This window comes from Anser brachyrhynchus (genome assembly GCF_964034855.1).
Source record: "Anser brachyrhynchus genome assembly, chromosome: 24".
Classification (NCBI taxonomy): domain Eukaryota; kingdom Metazoa; phylum Chordata; class Aves; order Anseriformes; family Anatidae; genus Anser; species Anser brachyrhynchus.
Genome location: NC_137717.1, coordinates 3,938,164 through 3,958,813, shown reverse-complemented (window position 1 = coordinate 3,958,813; position 20,650 = coordinate 3,938,164). Strand labels below are relative to the sequence as shown.

Genomic DNA, 20,650 nt, shown 5'->3' with positions numbered 1-20,650 from the left:
CACGTCTCCACCTCCAACAGAAAGACTAGGAACTGCAATGAGGTGGAAGGGATACTGAAACGCAGGCAGGTGAGGGCGCAGAGGTTGATTGACAAGTCTCAGGGAAGGAGGAGTGGCTGGGCCACAGATTTTCTTACCATGTCCATTTACTGATCACCAAAGGTTAAGCTCAGCTAAAACCCGGGAAGCTGAAGAGCGGCTGATTTCTGAAGTGGCCCTTCCATGCAGCTGCGGAGAACAGCGCATCAGCGTCGGAAAGTACCGCACCTTGTCGTGGGGACTGAGCGAGTGCAGACTGCCCGCAGCTGGTACAAAAATCACTGCGTTCTGAGCATCAGAAATAGCAAAACAGAGAAAAAAGCACAGCATTGAGTGCAAAAGACAGCATTTAGGAGATACGGGACAACTCGCTAAATACCCTGCACGATTGCTGAGCCCATTGAAGTCGCTCTCGTGGCGCTCCCTCCGTCGTGAAGATGAGCCTGGTGCCAGGTGGCTCTCTCTGTTTGTCTCATGTCACGAACATTTCCATAGCAGAATACCACAAGTTCGTTGAGACTAAATCACGATTACTCTTGTTTTGTATCTTATTCTGCCCCAAGTGCCATTTGTCTAGGTGATTTATGAGGTGAACTCTGGCTATGCAGGTCTTCTCTCCTTCTGAATGGAGAAACAATCCAGAAAATAAACGAATCTCTTTTGAGTTAATAGAGGCAACTGGACTAAGCCTCATTCACTAAAGTGTTTATTATACACCCAGGCCAGCTGAAGCTCAGCACATTTAATACATAAAAAACTGCAAAGAGCTTCTGGGAAGAGCAGAAACAAACAAAATAGATTCACAAGTTTCTTAATAATTTAAATTAAGCTACTAAAGTAACAGAAAAACAAGAGTTGCTGGCAATAGCAACAGATATCTATCAATTCCAGCTTGCTGCTTATAGCAACGCACGCGAATTGAAAAGCAGTTGGCTCTACATCCCTTCAGATATCCTCGGGCTGAGGGACTGTTAAAGTGTAATCAATGTGAATACATAACCCCCAACAGGCACCACATTGCTTTTGTGGCTGCTGATTTCATAAATTGTCTCCAGGTTCTTTGTAAGAAAATATATTGCATATAATTACAGAAAAAAAAAAAAAGACAAAAAAAAGAAGACGAGTGCAATTTACGGGCCTGGTCCTGTGAAAACTGCATGCTCTTTGACGACTCAGCAGTTCATGGGGGTTCATCAGCACTTTGTAGATGTGAGGCCAGTGTTAAGATATAATTTGCACGAAATAACTTGAAGTTATACCATAGAGATTTATCAGTTCAGAGGAGACCACGTGCAGAATTCTTAAAACGCAACGAAATCACAGAATTAAAAATTTTAAGCATAAAAACCATTAAGTCATCCAAGTCCATTTACAATTATTGATGGTAAATCCATCTACTCCAGATGGGAAGAGGTCACTCTCTTCTTTTTCCAGGGCAAGTCTATGAATAATTTGAGTGATTAAAGCTCAAAGCAGGTGTGGAAATGAAAAAGACCAGGAAAGCACATGGGAAAGAAACCACACTCACATGAAGATGCGTAGCTTTCCTTCTGAAATCAAAAAAGGCACCCTCCCTTCAGCCATACAGCCACAAAATACAGATGAGTTTGTACTTTTTTTTTTTTTTGAAAAGAGTTGTCACTTTTTAAAGCGCGTTGAAATCTTATTTTTACTTTTTAGGTTTCCTCTTCCTTCTTCTATCGAAGATGACCTAAATTTTGAGCTGAAGTATTCACAGGATCCTCGCTCGGAATATAAAACAACAGCAAAAACATCAGGCTGCAAAAGAGGCAAAATAATAGGAGGGAAAATTACAGTGAAGACCTCCCTGAATAACAGGAGGTCACAAACACTGCAGAAATAGATGCTGAAGTAGTACTATCCAGAGACAGTGGACACAAAGTGATTGCATTTACAGAAACTCGGCTAAGGACAGGTGGGCAGGATGTGAAGCTAAGCAAATGGTCACAGTCCTGGGAATACCCAACGTTTCTCCAAATTTCCCCTCAAATATACCACTGTATTCTTTGTGAAAAAACAAAACAAAAACACCACGCCAGAGATACTGATATCCAAGAGTCTCCTGTTGCAAAAAAATATAAAACTTGAAAGCTCAGTAGGAAAGTAATGGGATTGAACAGCTACAGAAAGGGGTGGGAGCTATATTTTATATGCAGAAGAGAAAATCGTACAGAACAGGCATATACAACCAGGTAATCGGTACTACAGACTACGGAAGATTCACGCAGCTCACTATTTAAAACAAACAAAAACCCAAAACCCACAGGCAGTTGCATTTTATTTTGCTTAAACAGTCAACAGAAACTAAGATTATAATCTGCGCCTTTTTAAAATTCCATTCAACAGATGTTCATAAACAGACTTGAGCCAAATTTCAGTTCCCCAAAAGGATATTCAGACGGAGAACCCTTACAAATGGATGATAAAGTCCTGCTTTTTCCCTCGTAATAATTGCTTTTCTGAGACATCAAATCCTCTCTTAGCCTCATTACAAAGTTCCCACCAGCATAAAATGTATTTTCCATTTCCTATAGTATTGTTTTCCAAAAATGGCACTGACATTGCCAGCACAAGACAACTCTCCTTTACTCGCTTTTTGTCATCTCTTCAATACAGTGTGAAGGGATTGTCTCAGTGACAACGTTCTGTTCTTCTTCAAAAACATTAAAAAAAATCCAGCAGATACCAATAAATATTTACTTAATTTAACAAAAGAGGAATTCATCAATTAGGTATGAAAATTCCAGAAGAAAATAAGAAGGAAAGGCAAAGCTGTAAGAAGTTGTCTTTTTTTTTTTTTTTTTAAGAGATTGACTGCTCAATAGCTCCTTTTGGGACCCAGTGAGATGATTTCTTTAAAAGTACGGTGTAGAAATACCCCAAAATCACAGAAATTATAAGTCACTTGAGCATTTAAGATGCAATACAAAATTAAGAAATACCAGAACACGTAATGAAAACAGTGTTGCACTTTCTTCTCTATGTTAAAAGCGACGGGGAGGGCTGAAGTGAAAGGTTTTATTTTTACTTAATTACTCTCAGTGTTCACTGGGGACTCCTTAGGAAGGGTATCTTACATTTGGACCTAAATGCAAGCAAGATTCAGCCCTGATCTTACATCTTCTGACAACACGTTTCTTAAATTAGAAGGCCCACAACTAGGATGTTGATATCACCGCTATGTTCCCCCAACACCTGAGAGGCTCTTCTGTGTTATCAATCTATTAATCCAGGAAGCAGTTAGCATGAAAACAAACAAAGACATTGTCTAAAATGAAAAAAAAAACCAACCCAGAACACAGTACTTTGTAGGCTTGCAGCGTCCTTCATCCAAGGATTTCAACACGCTTTGAAACACGAGGTCTCACAATTTGAGGAAGCAAACAAACAAACAAACAACTTTTAGGTATTTTGAAAATGATAATGCATTAATTGAGCGAGCATCCACCTGTGATGCAATTACAAGGGACTGCTACTGCAGCATTTCACACATTCAATCCACCTTCTGGTTACAGCTTACAAGTTTGTGGTATGTAGAAGGAACAGCAGAGCTGGTTAAAGATTTTCTCTTGCTTCACATACTCTGCAAGCTTCTCATTAACTCATACATGACTTTAATCAGTGCTGAAGCACACACTTCTTTCACCGTGCATCAGGACTGGTCTGGAAAAAAACCCCTCCGCTCAATAAAATATTATCATAACCACGAATTAGAAAAGAAAAAGGCAACCTTTTTCTAAAGTGGCTGCTGATTTTCCTATATAAAGGGTTAAACTGACCTTCACTCATCCACAAGAGGTAATAAAATAGAACTTTAAGGACAAAAATGGAGCACTTCAGGAGATTATTATGAAGAGCTACATTCAAGATGATAGAAGACAAAACCTTATTCTTAAAGCACAGATGCTTCTAAAACAAGAGATCACACGTTTTAAAAAAAGAACGCTACCGAGCCCTTATAATGAATAAGCAAAACAAGGGGAATCAGGGTTTTTTTATTTTTATTTTCCCTCGCAGGGCTGTGGAGCTGGGAGGAAAGGGGGGCATTTACTCGCTGTGCTCGCAGAGCCAGATGCGTGCTTTGCACTTATGCAGGGCTGTGGAGCTGGTATCGGTTGGTGGGGGGGGAGAAAACAGAGTAAGCCTGAGAAAAACCCATCAGAGCTCCTGTCCTCCCCTTTCAGCGTTAATGGGAGGGATACGAGGCTATGGGAGCTGCAGTGGGGGATGGGGCCGGGAGGGGGTGGGGAGAAGCCGAGCGAGGCCTTACAATCAGCAGCAGCTCTTGTTCTCCTCTCCTTTCAGCCCTAGCAGGAGGATGTGAAGCTCATGTAGCCGGGGATGGGATGGGGGAAGCCGAGCGGGATCATAGTTTAGCTTTTGTCCTCTCCCGGCAGGGTTAATAGGGGGACATGAGGCCTGCGGGACGGGGAGCGGGCGGGGGGCAGGCCGAGGGGTTAATTTGGGGGGGGAGCCCTCGTTGGGGGGGATCTGGGGGGGGGCCTGGGCGCTCTCCTGTGGGGATTTGGGGGTCCTGTGTGGGGTCCTAAACCCGGGGGGGGGGGCGTTTGGGGCGAACTTCCCGAGCGTGGCCGTGCTGCTCGGGCACGGGGGTGACCCGGGGGGCTGGGGGCTGCCCACCCGCGGGGTGGGGTGAGGTTTGGGGGGGGGGGGGGGGTGAGGAGAGGGGCTGTGGGGTGAGGAGAGGGGCTGTGGGGTGAGGTGAAGCCGCCCCCGCACATCTGCGAGGCGCAGGGCGAGAGGCTGCCCCGCAGGGCCTAGGTGCGCTGACAGGAACGTGGGTCCTCAGAAAAGGGGACAGGGAAAAAGAGGGGGAAAAAAAGGAAAAAGGGGGGAAAAAAAGGAAAAAAAAAAAAAAAAACGGGTGGGCGGAGGGCTGGGGGCAGCGGGGCGCTGTGGCAGCTCCGCGGCCGCTCACCTGCCCGGGGCGGGCGGCGGGGGGGGGGGGGGGGGGCGCGTTCTGTCAGGCGCCGGGGCTGAGGCGCGACCCCGGGCCCCCGACCTCGAGGCCGGGGAAACTTTCCCCAAACTTTGCCGCCCGGCCCCTTCCCCTTCATTTCCCCATCCCCTCAGGGCGGGCAGCGGGCGGCCGGGAGCCCCCCTCAGCGGCGCCCCCCCTCTCCCCGTACCCCCCCCCCCCTTCCCCGCGGGAGGGGGCGGGGGCGCTGTTCCCGGCTCCGCGCCGCGTTTTCCCGCTCACCCCCGCCCTCGCGCACGGCTCCCCGGACCGCCTCACTCCTCCGCGCCTCCGGATCCCTCCGCCGCTCAGGTTTTTTTCACCTCCCCTCCCCCCCCCATCACACTTCCTCCTGACTTATCCCGGCCAAAGCCGCGGGGCGAGGGGAGACAAACGCTCCCCTCGCCTCCCCCCCTGTGATAAAACCCCGCGAGGGGAGAGCGGGACGGGGCTGTATAGCGGGTGAGGGCTGGCACCCTGCTGGGACTACTTGGCGTTGCTGCCACGGCCTCTGCGGAAGGAGCTCGCTGTGAGGGGCTGCGCGGTGATGCGGCTCTCCTCAGCGCTTCCTGGAAACTCCCGCTTAGGAGCGGGGGGGGGGGGGCGGGAGAGAGAAAGAGTCCCAGGCCGGGAGCTGAGGGGGGGGCCCGGCCCCCTGCCCTCCCCGGGGCAGCCCCGGCCCCGCTGACACCCCCACAACCGCTCCCCCACACACACAGTGAGGGGAGACCCCCCCCCCCAGTTGGCACAGTGAGGGGGCGAGACCCCTTCTCCCCTCACAACCCAGCCAGCCCCCCCCAAAAAAGAGCCCCCCCCCCCCCCCCCCCAACGGTGGAGATGGGGGGAGGGTAAATGGAGGCGCTGCTGTAACACCAGCGCTGAGCACAATCGGGCTGGAAAGCTCCGACTGCAAAGGGCTGAGAACAAAAAAAAAAAAAAGGAAAAAAAAAGTGAAAAGCCTTCCCTTTGCTGCCCCCTGCCTGCCGCTCCGCCGGGCTGGAAGCAGCGGGGCTGCCGGGCTCCGTCCCCGCTGGCGGCGTGGCAGCGGGGGGAAGGGGCAGCGCTGGGCCCCCCCCGGCACGGGCAGCACCGAGCCCCCGGTACCGGGGAGCAGCCGGACTGCCGCTCCTGAGCCTACAGGCCGGCCTCCTCCTGCCCCGGGGTGGGTGCACGGCTCTCCCCTTCGCTGAGGGAACCGGGGGGGTTTGGTCTGGGGAAGGGGAGGCTCAGGGCAGACCTCGTTGCTCTCTGCAGCTGCCTGAAAGGGAGGTGTGGGGAGCTGGGGTCGGCCTCTTCTCACAGGTAACCAGGGATAGGACCAGAGGGAATGGCCTCGAGTTGTGCCAGGGGAGGTTCAGGCTGGAAATGAGGAGACATTTCTTCTCAGAAAGAGCGGTCACGCGTTGGGACGGGTTGCCCAGGGAGGTGGTGGAGTCACCGTCCCTGGGGGTGTTCAAGGAGAGGTTGGACGTGGGGCTTGGGGACGTGGTTAGTGGGTGATGGGGGTGGTAGGAGGACGCTTAGACCAGATGATCTTGGAGGGCTTTTCCAACCCCAGTGACCCTAGGATTCCCAACAACAGCGACTCTAAAGGGCTAAAATGCTGCCCCTTTATTCAGCTAAAGGATACCTGCAAGTTGAGAGGGCTCGGGGTCCGCACCTCACTACTTGTGTTATTTAACAAGACAAGACTGAAAATGCATCACGCGTGCAAACCACAAAGACATGAAGTTGGAAAACGGGAAGGGGGAGCAAGCCTGCTGATAAATGTCTGTAATAGACAAGGACACGCAGCATCAGTAAATACCGTATGGTTCATTAGATACGGGCTTTAGTGATTCAGCCTAACAGTTAAAGACCTTCCTTCCTCTGTCTCCTCAAGCCTGTTGCCTTTTACGAGCCCTTCTCTCCAGCTCTGCCAGTCCCTGGAGCTCTCCACCCCTGAAACGCGGAGTTGTTGAGCCTCTCTGCTGTTGCAATGCAACTCCTAAGACATTAAAAAACCCTTCCTCCACTGAACCCGTGGGTTTCAGGGATGTTGGGACTGTACTCAGTAAAAACAGGCAACATGTAATGAAATTATGTGGAAGAGAAAGATTAATTATAGCAAGTAGATACCCGTAAATCCTGTTAGCAATCAAGCATTTCCATAGAAATTTCCTGATGCGAGATGCCCGACACCTTTCATAAGCTTCCATTTCCTTATCACCGATCCCTAAATTTGTATGTGGCTTCATTTACAAACATAAAATCCAAATGTAAATCGAGGGTGTCGGGTTAAGAAGGCCTGGTTGTCCTCGACCTGCTGATCTCTTTGAAGTTTCTGTCTTGTTCATCAGTTATAACTCTAAATTGTGTCGTTCACGGGGTGCTGGAAACACCAGCCTCCAGCTCTTGAGAATTTTCAGGACAAAGAGAGAAACATCTCTTGACTTTAAGCTCCTCCAGCACCAATTACTGATGATCTGTGCTTTGTTTTAGGCCTCAGGTCGCCTCCAGCATCTGGCTTTTAGTTGGTTGCTGTCTTTGTTACACTTTTATTATTTTGGTCTTTGTACTCCAATCGATACAGAATGTCCTGTAAATATATGTATTTATTCTGTCAGTCTTGTGCTACTTTCCTTCTACCATCAAAATATTAAAACACAAAAGCTTCCTGATTACTCATCGGCAGATCTGCGAATTTGCACACAGACGGCTTTCTTTGGAGCAAGTCAGCAAATTAAAAACAACTCCCTCAGAAAAACTTTTCGCCGAGAATCGATTGTTTCCAGATCCTTTTCCCCTCAATAAAAAAGGCAGGTCCTGGGGAAAGCTAATAAACAGCCGCTATTGAAAAGCCAATAGCGCACCGGCTTCTGATCTTAGTTGTTTTGGAGTAATTGCGATTTTGTGTTTAGCTAGCAGGAGATGGGAAAACGTCACTTTGTCTACATGTCTCATTAGAATAAATCTTCCTGGATACTTCAAGGGGATGAAGTGTCTACTAACAAAGAATTGATTCAGTGGTCTGGACTGAAAAGCCTTACTTTGCTTGGTAGGTAGTTTAAATTATCATCTGAGGATTATCAAAAGCCTAAAAAAACCCCAACGCATTGAAATGCAGAACTCAAATTCTTACTGTCCAACGGCAGGAAATGCAAGTGTTGGAGAGGAAGAAAAAAGCCCGCATCTCCCTGATTTCGCGAGCTCTTAACTGAGGAAAAGTGCTGTATTCCTAAACGTCGTTTTTGGTGCCCTAGTCTAAGTTATTGTCTTATGTTTTTTAGGGAAATCAGCATTGACCACTCTTGTTAACCCCTTGAGTGTTTTTGGTGATTCCCGAGCGCCGTGCGAGTGATAACGCGCCTCCTGCACCTTCGTCCCAACAGGACAACCCACAGCACGACTGCGAGGCGGCAGCGTACGCCCTGCAAAGTTCCCGGTTCTGTGAGTGAGTCTGTATCCATTATTTATGCGGGCTGAACTCTGTTCAATTAATGATGCTAACTGCCGGGCCAGCAGACAATTTAGGATTTGAAACTGTTTCATACCTGATAGGTTTTGCAGTTGGATGCGATACAACAGCACTGTTGATAATAAATCCACTGCACGTCCCTCTCGTGCCCACACACAGCTCTCCAGCGCCAGGTAGAGGGGCAGCCTTGCTGATTAGGGAAAAAAAAAAAAAAAGATAACATGTTTGAGACTTGTGCTTATATTTTAAATAATTACTGTATCAGGCGCAGTTTTTATACCTGTATTTTTAATGCTGACAGTGTTTTTTATTTAAGAAGCTGCACAAGTGAGCAGACATCACTGAGGCTGGACTAGCAGCATCTAGTAAAAAAGGTGTTAGTTTTATATAGCTGCTGCTCTCGCACCAAGCACATATTAAAGAGGGAAAGCTGTGGTTGTCAGACTGGAGGTCGCGATGCTCGGTACTCCCCCCATGGCACATCTGAGGTGACATTACCAAAATGCACTGCAGGAGGTGACATTACCAAAATGTACTGCTCTTCGTTTTTCAAGCCTCCTGCTAGGCCTCTGGCAGAGGATAAGGGAAGTTTACAGGAGCTTCCCAAATGGGAAAGGGAAAAAAAAGTCAGTTAGATGATTTATTTGTGAGTCAGCAGCTGAGGAAACATTGCCATGTGAAGGGAATCCCGCTATTAATGAGAGAAACATTTCCATGCCTGCATGCTTAAGCGAAATCCCATGCAGTGCAACACTGCAGCCCAGTCACAGCTCCTAAACTGCGCAGACCCCGCGATTTCCACGCTCCGCGTGCAGCAGCACAAAAATGGGGCAGCAGGGAGGGGGCAGCTTCATTTGTTCTAGGGGTGCCCGTTTGCCTTCCCCACCTTCCGAGCGGAGCCTGCCCTGCGGGCCACAGAACCGAAGCCACGAGGGTTGAGGGAAAGGGGGATTACCGAGCCAAAGCAAACACGTTAGAGAAGTCGGGCGAGTAGTTTTGGAGGAGGAAATCTCAAGCGTGCTTTTCAACCCGTCGCACGAGCTGTTGGGAGCTGGCAAGGCTGTCGGGCTCACAACGCAGGAGCGAGGTGCAGGGAGAAGACACCGGTGCCTCCTCTCTGCGCCTGCCAAGGATGGGTGGCGAGAAGACAGCACAAGTCAGAACACAAACTGCCGAGACAACACGCTCTTTTTTTCAGAAAACACCCATTAGCAAAATTGTTTTCTTTGCTCAAATTTGACAAATCGGTTCAAGCCCACACATATCCTGCAGGATACATTACGCTGGAGCATCCAGCCCCTCTTATTTCCCAGGCAGCTCTGTCACCCTGCTAGTGATCTTCCATCAAAGACACCTCGTTGCAATTTGTAGTCCCTCAAGACAAAATAATTCAAAATAAATATACCCCATTTTTAAAGAAATATGAATAGAAAATGCTCCTATGTATAAGCTGAAGACAAAAACTGACAGAAGTAGCTAAACTTGTCTTGCTTTACATTTTCGGGTGGTGCCACGTTGCCCTCTTTACAAATCTTTTTGCTGTTCCTATGGCCTCACCAGATTTAGTAGGATATTTCAAGGACCACTGATTATAGCATTCAGTAACTGGAAAGAGAAAGAAATCGCAGATGGAACTTAGAAGGGAGATAAAAGCAGTCTTTGCCCAGAAAGCCAAAGTTTTCACAAGGCACACAGCTTAGTTGGGCGAACCGGCGCGGTGAGCTCCAGGGCCATTACGCTGTGATCCTACGCAAGATGCTGTTTTGAGGTTCTTGTTCTTGCAGTTTTAAGGCTGGGTCTGATTGTGCGTTTCTCTGTTTTTTGAGCGTGTGATTATCTAGCACGGTGTGCTCAAGTTCTGGAGAAAATGGAGCTGGGCGCGGACCGGTAAGGGGAGGAAAGGTCTGCGTGTGGGTGGGTGGGTTCGTGCTGGCGACTGCAACAAATGGTGAGCGCGGCGCGGAGAAAAGCCTTACCTGGGAAAAAACTCAGATATTATCACGGCTTTGTGCTGCGAGCAGTTACTGCCTCCCTGCAGACGGCGAGGATCCAGAGCACCTGCTCAGGCGGAGTCGTAAGCAGTTTGAGCTGAGGAAAGAAAAGTTTCAGGCTTCGCAGAGTTGAGGAGTTAAAGAAATCTAAGTGTCCTTGCTGTAAACGCAAGGTAAATTATTCATTCTCTCTCCCCCCCACCCTTCCCTCTCTCCAGTTCAGTTTTTCTTTTCATGCTTTAATCGTTTTGACACCAAGCTGTACAAAAGTAATTTAAAATTAACATGACTGACACTTGGTAGATAGCAGGACCCGGCGCAGAGCTCCACCTTCTGCTCGGGACTGCGAGAGGGTTCCCTGGATTGGCTGCTGGTCCTGCGGCAGCTGATGGGGACCAAGGAAAAACACGGCAAACAATTAATTTGCTAATTTAGTTTTCTGTTTAAATTGAAACCAGAAAATTGTCAGGCACCCATCAGCCCATGAGCCAGGCTGAGTGGACTTAGGGCAGCGCCGTGCTCTTGATAGCAAAGAGGGGACACGTTTGATTAGGTGGCAAAGCAATTTCTTCTGCAAGTACCAACGGCATTTAATAGGTTTGCTGTCATGTTTTAGCATTTAAGTTCAGCAGCACTGTGTTCTTGTGTCACCTTTCCTCCATCCCCTGCATTTGGTGCGTGTAACAACGGCCTCCGACCGGGAAAGAGGCAGTGCCCACACACCCGCTGCAAACCAGCCGAGGAGGGTTGTGCCCTCCAGCACAGAGCACCCCAGAGCCCGTGGGCAACGCGGCGACCCGGAGCGATGCCCTGGTCACGCAGAAGCCCCCCAGGGAGAGCTCCTGCGCGCCTTGAACGACGGCGCGGCGTAACACGGCCGCAGCAGGACTGGTGTCCTCTGATGGAGAAAGAAACGCTCTAATTTGATTTCCTCCCTTCAGCTGTGAAGGAGAGGATGTAATTTCAGATCTGCTTGGAGTGGGCCTTTTAAGCTCGTGTACCCTTTCTGCTCAGTTTTAGGCCTGTTTTTGATGCAGTAATGGAACCGTGTCTATTTAGTTTATGCATCCAATTCAGGATTTCACTCCTGGCTCATCAGAGCCAAAAGGTGCACGTTCGTCAGGACCGAGAAATCGCCGCAGCCCTAAATTTCATCGCGTGCTTCTGCCAGGATTTGCTGTTGTGTGCGCGTGGGGGTGTGCGCGAAGTTGTGAACACGTTAAATAAATTAGTTCGTTACCAGCAGAGGGAGCGTGGGTCAGGGCTGGGTTCAGCGGGGAGTCAGTAGGCTAAAAACGGGATTGTCTCCCAAGGAAGCGTCACATCGAGCGAGAGGCTGGTGCGGCACCAGCACGCTTGGTTTCCTATATCCAAATGAACCCAGAGATAAGACCTCGTCTGCACATCTGGGGCTTTGCTCGGACTCCTTAATGCACCCATTTCCTTGTCCCCATCTTAACTGATGCTCTCCGTGAGTCAAAGTCACTAGATGGTACTGTTGCTGTTTAATATTTATGCCTCTGTGGGCCAGCTACTTGGGAAACTCACATTTCTGCCGGGAGATGAAGGGCCTCGTAATTTGTCAGGGAAACGCAAGCGAGGAGCCAGGGAGAAGAAGTAGGTCAGGCCTGGTTCCTGCGATTCGGTTGTCGGAGGGGGAGCAGAAGGGCGGCAAAAACTTTGCTCGAGAGGCTTTTACTCCCTGCAGAGCCCCAAAACGTGGCTCTCGGGCAGCCTTGCTCGGGGAGGACACCTCCAGACACAGCGGGTGAAAGCTTCGCAGCTGCCACCCACAGAGGCAGCCTCCGAGCAGGGGAAGGCTGCCTCGGGTGGCAGAGCTCAGCCTCCCCACAGCGAGCAAGCGGCTGCCCAAATTCCTTAACCAAGCTTCCAGATAACGTCATCGCGCAGGTCCCGTCCCTGTTAGGGGGTCACCAACCTTTCCATCGCAGCTGATAGCAACAAGCAGGTTATTGTGTTCTGCAAACGAGGCCCGACCGCGGGACGGGCTCCATCCCCAGGCAGGCAGCCCGCAGAGAGCTGCCTGCACGCCCTGCCTTCGTGGGGCTTCTATTAGAGGGGAAAGTCAGGCCAATTAAATCAGGCAGCATTGAATCTCTAATTGACATAAATGAGACAGACAGACAGCTGGGAGGACTCGGAGGGGGAGGGAGAGGGGAGCAGGTGCCCTGGATGAGAAAGGGATGGAAATCCGACCTAACAGTCTGCCTGCCTCTCTCGTTCTGTGTTTGTGCAAGCTAGAAACGGCTTGAGAAGTACCTGAGCTTCTGCCGGAGAGCACTTAGCAAAATACATCCAAGTTACAACCATTGGTGAGGATGTTCCCAAAAATCTCCAAACAATCCCAAAGCAAAAAAAAAAAAACTTCAACAATACCTTTTATTATTTATTTAAATAAAAAGTGGTTTTTTACCCCCACTGCAAGTGGAACATAAGGCCTTGCAGCTGAACAATTACAAAATAATTTTAAACCATATTTGTTTCTTTTTCCACATCCGGGCGCTACTTGACTAGGTATTCCCCCCTCTCTTTTTACCAGGGAGTGCTCTTTTTCCTTGAACAGACCCTTCAAATATGAATTCACACAGAAATAAGTTATTTAAATCCGTGCATTTCAGGAGGATGAGGCACAAAGGCCGGGGAGGTACCGAAGCCGCGCACACCGGCGCCGCGCTGCTGAGGGAACCAGAATTACCAGCCCGCCAGCGCGTGCCTTCCCCGGAGAGCGCGTTGCCTCGCCCAGGGTGTTGCCTTCATGGAAACAAAAACTGTTTGCCATTTTCTGGAAAGATCCTTCCCGTGCTGCGCGTCCGAGCAGAGGGCACCCTGCGGGTACAAGAGCAGGGGTGAGGGCACGGTCCCGAGTGGGTGCAGGTAACGAGGGGGCAAATTCAGCTCCGCCCTGCTGGTAAATGCTCCAGCAGCCAAAGGAACCAATGACGTGGGTGAACTCCTGTAAACCGGCGTGGAAACAGCCTGCACCTTAGGTTTAAAACAATGATGATTTACACGTTGGGATGCAGCAACGCCAGAAATGTTTTCCACCTACAGCTCCAGAAACTTTTGAAGCTTCTTCCCGAATATTTCAACGCGTTTTCCTTCCCCGCTTCCCCAGCTGGGATCACTTTTGCCGGCACAGACAATCCTTCCCGGTATCCATGGGAATTGCCTCCCTAATTAGCAGCGCACCCCATGCACAGATCAGAGCGTTGGAGCCCGGCAGCTGGATCTGGGAGGCGGGCCCGGTGAAATCGCGCTGCCGCGAGGAGAAAAGCCGGCTTTAATGAAGCACCAGCGGAGCTCCCTGCCCTGCTCCGCTCCTGTTCCTCCTCGCGAGCTGCTCTCTCGTGTGCCCAAACTCACCCAAGAGAGCGCGATCGGGGCCTTGAAACGAGTGATCTGTCTCAGCCGGAAGGGTCTGATTGCCAGCAATGGCATTTATTGAAGTGCCGCTCAAAATACGTCGTCAGAATTACCGTTTCTGGCAGGGAAACCATGTCTGAGCTGGGCCCCCTGCCCTGCCCAGCAGCAAGCCTTCGCATCCAAGAGAGCACGCGCGTGGCCCGCCGACATCTCCCTTTCTCATGGAAAGGAAGAGGTTTCTATACGGCACACCAAGTCTGCCCTTAAGAGCCTGCTGTACAGAAAGGGGAGCTGTGGAAGAGGCAGACGGTTAGGTGGGAGTTACTCATCCAACCCAAGCTCTTTTACCTCTAGCGCTGCTTGTACTCGGTGTCACAAAGCCCATTATGCCTGCATGTTCCCAGCAGGCTCAGATCCATGGAGCAGGGCAGGCTTGGGGCAGCGGAAAACCGTCCTGTAAGCCTGCCTCTCTCCACCTTCTTTAAAAAGTAGGGCTGGGGTGGAGAAGCCCCGTTACAATTGCAAGTGGTTTGGTGATTAAGAGCGACTCTTAACAAATAATCATTTTCCTACTGCTTAGGACAGCAGAGGACGCTACGGGGACTGGGCATCCAACAGGGCTCTCATCTGGATGTAAAAGTCCTTGCCTGCCTCAGAAGTTCGCACAGCACGGGCCGAGGGGACGTTAGCACAGTGTTCTCCCAGATTAAATACAGCTCCCTGTCCTGGGGTGCTCACAAGTCCTCAAATCCGTAGGCATGCAAAAACATTTTACCGTTTCCACTGCCGAGGAAGGAATTCGCTTTGCGAATCTGGAAGCGAAGACAGGCGATGCTCACAAATCTCAGCTAACGGAGGCTTCTGTAAGTGAAGTTTGAACTCAACCCTTGTTGTAATTCTGTAATTTGAATATCATTTTCACAGACCTTGCAAGATGCAGATGAATGAGAGATTTCTGGCTTTGAGTCAAATGCTGCAGTAATTAAATGTTTATAAAACACTTTAAGCTTGTGAAGTGCTATTATCATATACAAGAAACCAATCGACTACGGCAGATTGGAGCAGGATTTTGAGGCACACCAGCAAACACAGCTCATTCCCCCTGCTACACCTCTCTTTTAGAGGTGCTAACAGAGAATTATGAAGAACACTGCCAGGTTCCTTTTAGTGTAACCAGAGTAAGTGAGGCCAGAATTGCTTTCTTTCATATGAACACGTGTGATTTAGAAGTTTTTCCTTCTCTACAAATATCCAAGTCCATGGCCAGCTTTTGCTGTTTATCTCCTGAAGGAACTACCCCTAGGGAAACGAGAAATTGCTGTTACTTCTGATCTCTCACATAAAACTGAAGAGCTTCCACCTGTTACAGGTTTCTAACACCATCTGCTGTTTAAAAGTAAGACAGCATAGGAGCTACTCATCACACAAGAGTCTGTGCTTGTTTGATAAACCAGAAGTGACACCAGCTCAGCTAGAAGGGTTTGGGTAATTGGCACATTTCACTTTTGTTCTTTCAACCCTGAACACATTTCGGCTTGTTCTTAATTACGAAGTGAAACATTTCTTCGCTAGAAGACCTAGGAAGCCAACGAGCAGCAGCTGAAAGCCAGGCCCGTGCCACGGGACTTGAACCCTCGTCGGCAGCCCTGGGATCCCGGAGGTGCTCACAGCTTTGCCTGCGCTTGGAACGCTTCGGCAGGACGCTCGCACAGCGCGACGCTCTCCCATCGCCACCGCAGACTCCGCTTGTCAGTATCAAAGCAGGTTTTGAAGCAGCATCCTTCCACTCCCAAGCCTGACCCAAAGAACATACTTCAAAATGTTTTCTTAATAGAGAGCCATAAACTCCCCAGGGTGTGAGGAACACAAAGAAAACCTTTCTTTTCGTCAGGAATGAAAATATTTACCTTTTGCTGTCTCACGCTGCTGCCTGTATGGCAGAATAAACACTACCCAAGGGTTCTTCTGCAGCTTCTTAACTGAAAGGGGTACAAATTTTTGTCCCAGGAGAAACAGCAGAGCCTTGGAGTTCATTAAACATCTAAATCAAAGTACTCATCACCAATGCTCTTAGTTTTTGTCACGTGTCTTAAAAAGCAGGGAGGTGTTCTTAATAATACTTTTTCTTTAAAAAAAAAAAAGTTTTCTCCAAATGGGCTCCTACAGAGTCCAGCTATTCACCCCGAGACAATGCAGCGCTTTTACTGCCACAGGTTTAGGCAAAAAAACCACCCCAAATCTTAAAGTCTAATAACAACCAGAGGACGCAGCTATGTGATTCTTCTCTAGTCGTATCACGTCGGCCCATTTACAACATCACCCCCCATATTTAACATTTATAACCCCCTTCACACTCATAATTTAAAGAGTCGGTGGCTCCTTTTGTAAGCGATCAGCTTCTTACCCCAGCACTTTACATGCACTTCTTGACAAAAGAGACCTTTTACATGTCAATTTATTTTCAGACAAGCATATCTGAAAGGGAGTTTCTCTCCGGAGTAGAATTAGTATTAATGGCAGGTGTTCCAGTGTAGCACAAAAGGAGGAAGGCAGCAAGTTAGCTGAGCTTAAGTAGTCAGACAGCTTGATGTTTTAATAACCAGAGGCAAGAAAATGGAGTGGCAGTGGACCTCCAGCTTGTATAGCATGAATGAAGGTTTTATTCAGAGCCCCCTGTGTACTTGCAAAAGAAGACCTTGATATACTTTAAATGTTGTCTTTGCTTTAAAAGGGGATTAAATTGTTGAATATTACATGAAAGCACAGCATCCGCCCCACGTACCGTCACACACGCCGGCAGTCACCGAGCGTTTCCGAAGCCCCTGCTTTTCTGGGAAGGCGGCAGGGGCTGCTGCTAGGAGGTGGTGGCACCACGGAGGCCACCAGCTGCGCCGTCCCCAGTGCGTCTCACCCATCTACAGACAGCAAAAGACGCAGGAGAAAGTTAGAATTACGTGAACTAATCTGGAGGTGGGGGACTTGAAGAGGATATTTGCATCGGCCAGACTGACGCTTAAAACGCAGATCAGTTGCTCGGTGAAATTTCACTCAGGAAAAAAAAGGACGATTGCTGAGAAAGTTACTGGCCTTCAGTTTTCAAGACAGCCCGAGTACTCATGATGGGAATATTTATCAGGCCAAAGTACATTTATTTATGCTCTGTTTAATTTGACAGAGGTCAGTACCGTGTCATTAAGAGGAAGGCACGACTACTTTACACAGTGGGAAGAAGGAAAACAGCCTCTCAGCTGGGTCAACCTCTTTTACAACAGAAAGCATTGCTGATTTATGCCCCCAAATCAGAAGGCTTAACCTTTCTTATACAAAAGCTGGATTCATACAAAGAGAGATGCTCAGTATTATTTCCAGGCTCCTTATCTGCGGATTAACACGATATTTCCAGGTAGACTCAGCGATCAGAGGCTGGATTCTGGGATTTCTGCTCCCTTGAGCCTTCATATAGACGTATAGGATGAAATCTTAAAGGTCAAGTTGCCTGTTAAACACCTGAAATAACACAAGCAGTTTTCCTTCTAAAGATTTCTCTGCGTGTGAAAATTAAACACATTTCTGTCCCTTTTCAAACTGAGAAGGAAGGTGGCCTGTGCATCCTCCTTGACCCACGTTTGAGCTGAATGGCCTCAAACTCTTGTGAGAGCAGCCCTTTGGTCCTCTCCAAGGCATCTGCTGGCTTCTCCCCGACAGGTTTAAGAGCCCCAGCTCAGCACAGGCCCCACTTGCACCCCAAGTAACGGAATCTCAATTAAGATGACAGCAGTTGGTCCCAACTGCATGTTGGGGAAGGTTTAATACTGTCAGGAGAAAACCACAAAGGGGGCCCAGCTGACCCATACAAATACCTACAGTTCTCGTACACAGAAAGATCAACAAGTCCATTTTTATTGAGCACTGGAATTAGAAAAGTAACAGCACTTTGTTGATTTGGAACTTAAAATCAAAACTTAGTTCTTAACTTACAGAAGGATCACTTGTAACAACTTGGCTAAAAACAGCCCGGAAAGCAGGGTGCAGCCCTTCGCAGTCGCTGCTCTCTGCGGTGCCGGCGGGCCCCGGGGACGGCTGGCTCCGACTGCAGAGCTCAGCACCCCTGTACCCGGTCTCCTAAACACCGTGGAGCTGTCCCCAGCTGGCCCCAGCAGCACCACCGCAGGGAGGATTACGCCCAGGGTGCAGCGTTGTTCCTGGCTGGTTTTCAGACACGTACGGTTCCCCACAAACATGCAGGCTGCCGTTCCAGCAGGGGGAACATTTGGTTTAAGCCCATCCTGACCAGCACTGCCATCCGACTGCTTCAGACCGGCCCTTGAAGCACAAGGCAGAAAACAGCCCGAAAAGTTCCTGCGGTGTCTGCTTCAGCCCCAGCAGCGCCCACAGGGACTGACCCGGGCTCCAGACAAAGCCATTTATAACGACTGCGCTCGTTTCAGGTACCCAACGTTTGCTGTCACTGGCGCGAGTCAGCACGCAGTGGTAAACGTCAGGCAGGTTCACTGGCAGCACTACGAGCACCGTGCCAGGAGCAGGTACTGTAAGGGAAGGCAACGTGCGCAGCCGGGGCTCTGCTGCCTTCAGCACAACGTCCCGTTATCCCAGACGAGCCCCTCTGCCGCAAGGAAACCACTGGGCGTATTAGAGCAAACATCTCTGCTACAACAGATGCCACTCCATCAGTTTATCTTTGCTGACTCCCGAAGCACAGTAGAGGCAACCTAGCACACGCAGGTCAAGGGCATCGATCCAGCCTAAAAGCATTAAATCCAGCTCTGCTGGGGGCTGCGGCAATCCCGGTGAGAGGACAGAGCACGCACTGACGCTGGCCTTCTCCTCTCAGAGGCACTGGGCACTAGGACAGCACTTGGAATAAATATTGAAACAATCCCTGTTTCAGCCTCTCACTGGCTACTCCAGAGAGTAAAACAGGACCTGCCTGGGTAAGGGTAGAGGAGGAGGAAGAGAGCTGTAGAATTTTTTTTTGAATTCTCCATTTTAGAGTCAACTAGGACTAAGCAAAAGGACAAAGCAACAAGCAAGTTTCCCCTCTCGTTATATGACCGGGCAAAAGTAGGAGAAATTCATGTGAGAACATTTACTGACTTCAGTCGCGTTCTTGAGCACTTGCAGTCTCCGCAGCTCTCCTGCTCCTCCCGAGGAACGGCCACCACCGAGCCAGGAGAGCTCTAGCAATTCCCTGCAAGTGAGAATGGGTCTGGAATACATTTCTAGAACAGTTTACCTCCAGGCATTGGTTTCTATGAACATTAAAATGTCCTGAGAGAAGCTCCCCTCCACAGCCCACATCCTGCCACCTTTCATGTTGATTACTGCATTATTTCACAATTAATTCTAGTTATTTCCTGCTGCAAAGTGACACACTACACCTGAGGGAAGGTGGCATAACACGCAGCCCTACTACAGTACTGCTGGTTTTCTCATCACAGGGCCAGATGAAAAAGCTTTGCAGCTCTCCCAAGAGGCAGCCAAGAGTCGTTATCCCCGTGTGACAGGGGGAAAGGGCTGGGGTCGCTTATTCTGCAGCTAAAAGTCAGTCAGTAAAGTAACGTCGACTGAATGACACGTTTATTGTACAATTCAGAAAGAAACCCTGAGTTACCAGCTGTAGAAGAAAGTTAAATTAAAAAAAGGATGGTTTGTTTCACAGATTCCTGCAGAGTGAAAGGAAAACCAGCGATGGTAAGAGCCAGCCCAAAGCCCCAGCTTTGCTGAGGAGAAGGTTCGTTGTTGTCCACGCCTGCCTGGGTGCCAGGATCCCCAGGGAGCCCTGGGGTGAGCTCACATGAAGACGGGAGGGCAGGGGGAAGGGACGAGCCAAACCTAGCAGGTATTCCGGCGATCTGAGCATCTACAGGAGGGTCTGGAAAACACGGGGTTTATTTTGTTCAGAGAACTGCTGTGTGGCCCAGGGGAGGGCGGAAGGAAAAGGAAGAAACCGAGTCTGAAAACCGACCTTACACTCTGAACACGCACAGTGAGGTGAAGGGGGGAAGGTCTTTACAAACACAAGTGCTGCTGGCTAGGAGTCTGCAAGTTTGACTTTGGGAAGGGCATCCAGAGTTTCAAGGGAGGAAAAACCCAAAGCCTAAAAACCCAAACATTCTGCAGTCTTCCAGCTGCATTGGCGTTGAAACAGATCAATTCCAAGAAATGATGTAGCTACAACAAATATCTGGCCCTACACGGGAACGGGTGAATCAGAGCTGCTTTTTAGTGCCACTTGACATCAGTTATACATTCTAGTTCTCATATACACAGATGGATGTCTTTAAAAATTGACAATTTACACTTCAAAAAAGTTTTACAGTGAAGTTCTCTCAGCAAAGATCAGTCCACACAAGGAGGAACAAGTCTTTCGGGGCGGAAGGCACTTGGCCTTGATGTGGATTTGAGAAAAAGTCCTCGAGGGAGCTCCTTTGCAGGCACTGACTGCCCAGTTTCCTGCCCCCCGTCTTCAGTAGGTCGTGCAAAGTCTGGTGACTGCACTGCACCGCGCTGCTGCAGACTGCCCCGCTTTCACAGTGTGGTGGAAGGAAGTTTCTTTACCCGCCTCTGTGCCAGAATGGAAGATTCGATAGGCTTCAGCTGGGGGCTTGGCTTGGAGCTGTTCAGTGCAGAGTACGTGGCAGCCATCGCCCCCTTGGAGAGAAGGCATGAGAAGTCATTCAGGTGCTGAAGAGGCTTTACAAGATGAGGGAGCAGAGTAGCCACACCCCCAGACAAAGCCAGCAGCATTTCTTTTTCCTT

At 49.3% G+C, this 20,650-nt stretch overlaps 2 protein-coding genes and 1 long non-coding RNA gene across 8 annotated transcripts in view; 1 reads left to right on the top strand and 2 right to left on the bottom strand.

The window, feature by feature from the left end:
• LOC308182505 (uncharacterized protein) overlaps window positions 1–14,320 on the bottom strand; it is a 30,441-nt gene extending 16,121 nt beyond the window's left edge. Inside the window, exons 1-3 of the mRNA XM_080567310.1 lie at window positions 14,219–14,320; window positions 8,572–10,583; window positions 419–7,616 (exon numbers count right to left, since the gene is read on the bottom strand). Of these exons, the coding sequence (XP_080423436.1) occupies window positions 419–515 (97 nt within the window). The 5' untranslated portion in view covers window positions 516–7,616; window positions 8,572–10,583; window positions 14,219–14,320. The remainder of the gene's footprint in view (window positions 1–418; window positions 7,617–8,571; window positions 10,584–14,218) is intronic.
• A 985-nt stretch (window positions 14,321–15,305) lies between these two features.
• On the top strand, window positions 15,306–18,777 carry LOC308182516. The gene is made up of 2 exons (XR_013941848.1): window positions 15,306–15,355; window positions 15,443–18,777. It is a non-coding gene; the product is annotated as an uncharacterized lncRNA (long non-coding RNA).
• Window positions 18,778–19,440: 663 nt separating this feature from the next.
• The window catches only part of RPS6KA1 (ribosomal protein S6 kinase A1), a 41,192-nt gene continuing 39,982 nt past the window's right edge, over window positions 19,441–20,650 (bottom strand). For all 6 annotated transcript variants that reach the window (XM_080567212.1, XM_080567215.1, XM_080567214.1 and 3 more), the window contains one exon: window positions 19,441–20,542. In XM_080567212.1, coding sequence (XP_080423338.1) covers window positions 20,420–20,542 — 123 coding nt within the window. In that variant the 3' untranslated portion in view covers window positions 19,441–20,419. The remainder of the gene's footprint in view (window positions 20,543–20,650) is intronic.